Source organism: Drosophila navojoa, chromosome 3, assembly GCF_054131105.1.
Source record: "Drosophila navojoa isolate 15081-1374.11 chromosome 3, UAZ_NAV_1.0, whole genome shotgun sequence".
NCBI classification, from domain to species: Eukaryota; Metazoa; Arthropoda; class Insecta; order Diptera; family Drosophilidae; genus Drosophila; species Drosophila navojoa.
In genome coordinates, this window is record NC_142891.1 from 18,710,800 (window position 1) to 18,718,463 (window position 7,664).

Here is a 7,664-nt window from a genome sequence, read left to right on the forward strand (position 1 = left end):
CTGGAGAAGTGTGCGCGAAAGGCGCAAAACGAAGCAAGTGTCCTATGCCGGTGCTAAACCAAATTAAAAAAAAAAAAAAAACAATATTCTTAAACAAAATATATATAATAAAAACTGACAAATTGCGTATGAAGAAAGTTGAAAAAAAAAAAAAAAACCGAAAAATGTTGAAATAGTAATGGAACAGGTTATCCTCCATCCAGTTAAAAAAAAAAAAGAAAAAAGAAATAAGGAATCAAACTTTTTGTTAATATTTTTTGATAAACATTATTCTATTTGCCTTATTAATAATACTATATATTTTCTTTCTATTATTTAATGCCTCGGAGCGCAGTTATTGAAGAAGAGCATATATTTATTTAAGTTTATACGATATATATACAATATATTTGTTTATAAGTTGATTAAAATGTTAAATTTTTTGTGTGTTTTTGCTGCTTCTGTAAATTGTAAGATTTCCTTTCTTGTGAACAACTGTACCTTTATGCATATATATATTAAAGAAATATTTAAAAATAATTGTTGAAAATAGTTTTTCTTTTAATATCGTTAAGAATATGTGAAAATCTGGTGCTTAGAAATCTGTGATCCATTGCGCTATGACCTTCGCCTCCAACTGACGTGCAGCTGTCACCGAGGGCGGATCCAGTGGATTGCTTTTCCGCAGATCCAAGTGGTGGGCGCCCTCGGGAATAATGATGACAGTTATTTGGCTGTTCGGCGCCTGCAGGACGCCGCCGCCGCTCCAGGGATCGAGCAGGCCGTTGCTGAAGATGATGTTGCTAGCCGCCTCCAGATTGCGGCCGCCATAGCGCAACACGATGTCGTAGGGCCTAGGGATGAGGTGGAATCGCTTGTAGCAGTCCTCCGAGACCTTCTTGAAGTCCCAGTTGCTTGTGCGGAACATGGTGTCATTGCTGTTGGCGCACATTGGCATGACCATCTGATTGCAGCTCTGTATCTCCCAGCCCGTGGCGTCGTAGCTGGCGCCAGCATTCGAGTCCTTGTAGTCCAGGCACTTGACGCTGCCCGTGTAGTTCGTGTAGACAGCCAAGGCGCTGGCCATGCTGGCGACCAGATCCGTATCATTCTGATGCAGATCCTTTAGGTAGAAGCAAAGCTGGCGCACAGGATTCGCGGGTAGCGGCGCCAGAAATGTGGTGTTGTACGGATAGTTGGCCATGGCCAGGTTGCCGTACACGTTCTCCAGGTAGTCCATAAACTCTTTCAGATCATCCGCGTTTTTGATGGGATCGCAGACATGGAAGACATCGCTCAGCTGCTTCTTGCCGGCATCTGTGGCCGCCATCGACTCGAACACCTTCCAGGATCTGCCAATGTTAACGGTGCAGTTGGGATTGTAGGCAGTTTCGAACACCGCGGTGGTAATCATATTGAAGAGGTCACAGCGCGTCAGGTCGGAGAATTGCAGTATAGGCGCCGAAGCGGCCAGTGCGCCAACCACAATGTGCGGATACTTCATGCGGAACCAGGCCGCCAGCATGCCGCCATACGAGCCACCAAATGCAACCACGGGCAATTGTTTTCCATTGCGCAAATAGGTAATGAGCTGAGCATAATCCTCCAGTGTCTGCTCCACGGTGAAGTATGCCAAATGCTCCGGCTTACTGGTATTGAAAGTGTCGGCTCCATACGGCAGCGACTTGCCGTAGTAGCGATGCTCGGCGAAGATAACCAGCGCCCGCTGCTGGGCCGCCAGTTCCCAGACGAAGCCACTGTTCTGGGCAAACCACTCGATGTCGCCCTCATTGCCCGTGTAGAAGAAGATTGGGGGCTGCGGATTTTTTTTGTCCACATAGGAGTCGTTGGCCAGATAACGTATGTTGAAGCTCGCATTGCTCAGGAAACTGAAGTGATCCAGCGGCACGGAAAACTGCTTGATTTCGTATTGAAATTTCTCGTTAGCTAACGTGCCGGGCTCAAAGGCCAAAATTAATAAAACTCCACAAAGTGCAGCAATCATTTTGATGTGCACCTAATGACTCAGATGTTTTCAATTAAATGAAACGCGTTCAACTTTGTAATCTGCTTTTGTTCTGCTCTGCTTCGGTCAAGCCGGCTTTTCTGACCCCCCTTATCTAAAGCTTAAACCAGTGTTTCATAGCGTAAAAATGTGCAGCTCAGAGTTTCTTTTCGAGTTTAACAGTCGGCGAGAGCAAGCAAAATGTTAACAGAAGTGGCTAACTTACAAAATTTTAAATTTGGTTTATAAAGCAAATTTCATTGTCTTAATGCGTGGGTCCAGGATTAATCATAATGTCGAAAAACATAAAATAGTCAAAATTATATGCAGCAATTGACTTTGTTCGTCTCTGTTTGTATGCTTTCAAAAGGGCATCAAAAGATTCGCTAAGTAAGGCTACCATTTGAGTTTAACAGCTGACGATTGAGTCGCTAATGTTAACGATAACGGATTTTTGAAAATAGGACAGCTACATTTATTTCAATAGAATTTTATTGATTAAATATTCTCATGAATCTTAACAATTAAAAATAATAAATAAATAACGTAGGGATTTGGCCTTACATTTTTATACCCTGAACCCATTGAAAATGGGAAATCAGGGTATAATGGTTTTGTTAATATGTATGTAACAGGCAGAAGGAGGCGTGGCAGACCCCACAAAGTATATATATTCTTGATCAGCACGACGAGCTGAGTCGATTTGGCCCTGTCCGTCTGTCTGTCTGTCCGTGCGTCCGTCCGCCCGTCCGTCTGTCCGTATGTATGAACGCGTCGATCTCAGAAGATATAAAAGCTAGAGACTTCAACTTTTTTTTTAAATGTCCGTATATATCGCGCGCATATCGAGTTTATCACTAAAAAACGATAACTCATTCCGACACTTTTTTATCGATAAAAAACCTTATCGAAGATCACTTAAAAAATTATATCTCCTACATCTTTCAAGCTAGAGTCTCCAAATTTAACATGTATATAAAGATGTATTTTATACAATTTCGGTTTTTGTTAAAATTTACCCCCCACCCTAAATTCACCCCCTCACCCTCATCTTTGTAGAAGTCGTATGTCAAATACTAGAGACTTGTGCTTCGGTATACACATACATTTATACATCATGATTACGTTCTGAAAGTTTCATTACGATCGTACGTCTAGAAATTAAATTATTCCACAAATAAGTTCTCATAATATTGCCACACTGCAGCGCAACCCAAGCGCAATCGCCTGTATATGTGAGTGTGTGTGTATGCGTGTGTTTGTTTGTATGCGTGTGTGTGTGTGTGTGCGTGTGTATGTGCGAATTATTATTTAAATATCAGTTGCTCGAAGGGTTCAGGGGATCTCGTAGTCGAGCAGTCTCGACTAGAGCTTTCTCACTTGTTTTTTTTAGCACGAGTCACCGCTGGGAGACTTGCAGACTGTTAAAATACGTAGCCATTTTGAGTATTACAGTTGACAAGTTTCGAATTGTTTCTATTTATAATAAATGACTGGGGTCAGTGTTTACCTGTGTGATAAATGCCATATCAAATGAAAAGCCGAGTATAAATTTCTGGCCCGTACGCATTTGAAAAATGCTAAAAACCAAAACACCAAACAGCATCTGATAAAGATGACCAAATGCGCCAACCTTTTCGTAGAGCATCTATATATGTAGCGCTTCTGTTAATACTCGAGGCTCTAACCGGACTGCTGATTATCATCGCTACTGGCATCTACCAACTAAACCTGTCCAGCTTCTTGGACGATCTGGATCAGCGCATGTTATTCAGCTTTCTACTCAACATCTATATCTTTGGAGCACAGGTGGCCGTGACGTTCCTCTGCAGCCACTCACTGTGGAATCGCCTGTGGAAGAGGCGGTGCACGCCCAACGTTCGTCTGATGATCTCCGTTTGGCTGTTCTACTCTTGTGTGCTGATCGCCTCGGGCTTTGGTACCGTGTGGAACATTTACTACAACATTGATGTACTGGAAAACGCGGCGGAGAGCTCGCTGCTGCGCGGCATCGACGAGTATTACACTTCGCCGGAGTGGAAACTCCTTTGGGACGGACTGCAGTTGCGCAGGCAATGCTGCGGCGTCAACAGCTACAAGGACTGGATGGGGGCCGAATGGATGCCCCGTCAGCTGGTCAACAGCTCGTGCCGCAATCGAGTTGTGCTCGCGCCCATCGCTTGCACCAAGCGCGATTGTGAGGCGAAGCTAATCAACCACGAAGATTACGGACAGCACCGACGGACGCCAGTGCCCACGTTGACCCTCGAATCCATCAACACGAATGGGTGCCTCGCTCTGTTCTCGCAGGGATTGATGCGTTATTTCTACATACTGCTCGGGCTATCGCTGTCGGCCCTTAAGTTTCTGGTGAGCAAAAATCCAAAATATATACATATATAGATATAATATATGTATATCAATTTAATATATATATATTTTTTTTAGATATTTTTATGTTGCTTCACCAAGTACACTCTACACCGCCAAAATGTGGGCGATGGCTGCGATAATGTAGGCCTCACCGATGAGGATGGCCGTCCCCTGGTCATGGTCAAATACCCTAGGAATGTGCGTTGCGTTACTGTCAGCGAGGATGATCTCGCATCCGATATGGCACCGGAGCCGGCCTATTGCAATTGCGAAGAAGTGGGCGAAACATGCGATTACTGCGACGGTTAGTCTTACTGTTTCATATACATATATGATATATCGTATATATTTTATATATTTCTTAATTATTGGTCTGTTAATGTGTTGTTTATTATTAAAAAATAAAATTTTGCATATTTATTTTGTAACTTCATTGAGTTTGGTAAACTATCGATAGATGCACATCTTAGTTAACCATATCGATGGCTGAGGCTTTCGATAGTTGTCGTTTGTGCAATGATGGTAATAGCAGAGGAAGAAGAAGATCGACAGAGTTGAATTTAAGTTTGAAGAGCTGAAAAAAAAATTAGAACAAAAGGCCTCCATCGACATTTCACAAAATATCGCGATCTCAGCTAAAGCGTACGACTTTGAACGCCTTATAAACGCTACCAAACGCAAAAAACTACGTTTCTCAGCACTTTTTACCTATTTTACTGAGGAACCCGAGTGAAATCCTTGGTGAAAAATAACGTCTTGTCATATTTTTTTTTTTGACAGTTTTACTGTATTTAAAAGTCATGTGAGTAGAAATAAAAAATAATTTATAGTTGAGCAAATAAGAACAAGTATTAATAAAATTGTAGGCCGTTGAAGCCTAAGGTGCCGCATATTGTTGGAGACGACGACGAGATGAGTGATGTGAATGACCAAGCACAAATATCGGTTGCGGGTAGAATAACCCCTCAGATCGTAACGGAAACTTCGAGCTCTATGGCTTATGGCGAAGAGAGCGAATCGTCTTCTTCAGAACGCTCTGAATCTTCGGATGACGACAGTAGTGATTCTGAGTGAGTATTTAGGTAAACTGTAAATTTGATTTAAAGACTATTTCCTACATTTAGCGATGAGGGCGCAAATAGCTCTACCAAGAAGGACGAAGAGGAGGAGGATTGGTCTAACAATATCTCTTATATAGTGCGCACTCCGTAAGTTTGACTTTTCTATATCATCTTTGATTTAACCAATGATTACAAATTATAGACTACACAAGCACGATTGTAGCAGGAGTACTTCAGCTATCTCCGGCTCCATAGTTGCCTCAGAAATGGAAACAGAAACAGAAACTGCTGAGCTTGAAGTAGAGCTGACAACTGATGAGGCAACTACAGAGGCTGAAGATAGCAATAATATACCGGAGATGTTAACATTCACTGTGCCTAGTTCTCCAGAAGAGGAGAGCTGCAATGCAACACGTTCATCGCCAGATGTGGAAACGGAGCCCGTGAACGAAGACTGCGAGCAGCTGACGGCTCCTTCCGTCCTCATTCCAAATATGGAAAATAAGGTTTTGGATCTATCGCCAGCCTATCGTCGTCGCTCTCTACGTTCAGCCACCCGTTCCAATCCTGCCAAGAGCTCGGCACCACCGAAGAAAGCAGTTGCTCGTCCACGTCAGCGGAAACGTAAGGTCTACAGCATGCCTACCTCGCCCAACTCAATTGGCGCACGCGTGGCCAAGCGGCCGAGGCATTCGAAAGGCCGGACTAAGTCTCCAGTGAAGAATTCAGATGCGCCCCTAGCCCGTCCCGTCGAGGTGACCGAGTACTTCACCAGCATCTCTGCCACCCTGGTCAGCCATCGGATCAAAAAAGCCCCTTTTCTGTACCTGCGCGGGCACATCGATCGCCTCGTTGGCGAGGCCCTAGCCAAGAATAAGATGCCGTAGGAAAGCATTCCAGCTGATAAAGATCTGTACTTTGTGTGAATAAAGACCACATATAATAAATGGAATGGTTTATATTTTGAGAAAAGAAAATCGATATGAGAATAATCACATTCATTGTAGAATTAAGGCACTGCCTTTGGCACCATTTGGCAAACATTTGGCCATTGCAGTTTCTTCACAGATTAGGGGCTTACAACGGGCTGGCTGGATAGGTCGGACACGACGGCGCTGCTGGTGCTGATTAGCAGGCGACTTGGCATCTCGCCAATTGACGGCAATGTGGAGCTCTCACTGAAGGTGGACAGCGTGCCCACTTCATCGCAGCTAACGCCCGAGTCGCCGCTGGTCATCGATATGGGCGTGACATCCGATAAAGCCGACTCCGCTTCTGGTTCCATAGTCTGGCATACGCGCTTGGCGTAGAGGCCACAGTCCGGCTCGTTGGTCTCTCTTTTGTGGGGACGCAATTGATTCGGACTCCAGTTGAGCTCGTGGTGCACAATAGCCTGCACCTGCATGTGTATGGGGTCGCACGGGGGACTGTCGCACTCGCGCTCAAAGCTGCCCGTCTCGAGGAACACATCGATGGAGGGCGCTGGCATGGCCGGCTCCACGATCATGGTGGAGTTCACCAACATTTGGAAATCAATTTCGCTCTCCTGCGCAAACGACTCAAACTTAATAAACTCTTTTTCATTTGTTGTTCGTTTCACCACATACCAGAAGAGCGCGCTCGAGGTTCGAGTACTCGACACCAGTGTACGACGAGACGGACATCTCCATAGCTGCTGCCACTTGTCGCATTTCTTCAATTTCCATGCCATCTTCGTAGACGCCTGCGCCGGTCAGAATATCCTTTAATTTGTTAAATTTGCTGCGCAGTTCCATTTTATCAAAATATTTTCTAATTGAGCAGGGCAGATGTGAAGAGCCGTTATTTGAAAGCATGTACACAGATTACCTTGTGCTGGAAGTGTGCAAAAATATCGATATACGCATTAAACATATCGATGAGCGAATAATGCATTGAGTATTTTATCTTATCATTATTTTTAATGCAGAAATCATACATTGAATGAAAATGTTTTGAATGAATCGCATTGAATAACACCATAACCAATTTAAATACTTTATTATCTTCCACGCTTCCATGTATGCTTCCAGGCCTTTTAAGGGAAATTACTATATATACAGTATAATAAAACAATTTTGTTTTGGTATTTTAATGAATGCGAAATCAATTATTACTTTATTACAAAAAATTTAAAAGATACAAAAGCATTGGTTTCGAAATCTGTTGTGCTTCGTTGGTGTACCCTGTACAGCGCTTTGCGAGCTTTTGGTTTCATTTGATTGCGT

At 43.5% G+C, this 7,664-nt stretch overlaps 4 protein-coding genes across 4 annotated transcripts; 2 read left to right on the top strand and 2 right to left on the bottom strand.

The window, feature by feature from the left end:
* Positions 1-267: 267 nt before the first annotated feature.
* On the bottom strand, positions 268-2,112 carry LOC115562599 (lysosomal Pro-X carboxypeptidase). Its single transcript, XM_030384405.2, has one exon. It carries the CDS (start codon positions 1,982-1,984, stop codon positions 575-577), a length of 1,410 nt encoding a protein of 469 aa, XP_030240265.1. The 5' UTR covers positions 1,985-2,112; the 3' UTR covers positions 268-574.
* Positions 2,113-3,480: 1,368 nt separating this feature from the next.
* On the top strand, positions 3,481-4,778 carry Tsp33B (Tetraspanin 33B). The gene is made up of 2 exons (XM_030384407.2): positions 3,481-4,354; positions 4,433-4,778. Exons 1-2 carry the CDS (start codon positions 3,608-3,610, stop codon positions 4,664-4,666), a joined length of 981 nt encoding a protein of 326 aa, XP_030240267.1. The 5' UTR covers positions 3,481-3,607; the 3' UTR covers positions 4,667-4,778.
* Positions 4,779-5,024: 246 nt separating this feature from the next.
* LOC115562604 (uncharacterized) lies at positions 5,025-6,346 on the top strand. The gene is made up of 4 exons (XM_030384411.2): positions 5,025-5,159; positions 5,224-5,427; positions 5,482-5,565; positions 5,621-6,346. Coding segments are annotated over exons 1-4 (975 nt in total). The 5' UTR covers positions 5,025-5,157; the 3' UTR covers positions 6,306-6,346.
* Positions 6,347-6,358: 12 nt separating this feature from the next.
* LOC115562603 (uncharacterized) lies at positions 6,359-7,262 on the bottom strand. The gene is made up of 2 exons (XM_089257826.1): positions 7,026-7,262; positions 6,359-6,964 (listed from the first exon to the last, which is right to left on the bottom strand). The coding sequence occupies exons 1-2, from the start codon at positions 7,251-7,253 to the stop codon at positions 6,488-6,490; spliced, it is 705 nt and encodes a 234-aa protein (XP_089113952.1). The 5' UTR covers positions 7,254-7,262; the 3' UTR covers positions 6,359-6,487.
* Between the last annotated feature and the right edge of the window lie 402 nt (positions 7,263-7,664).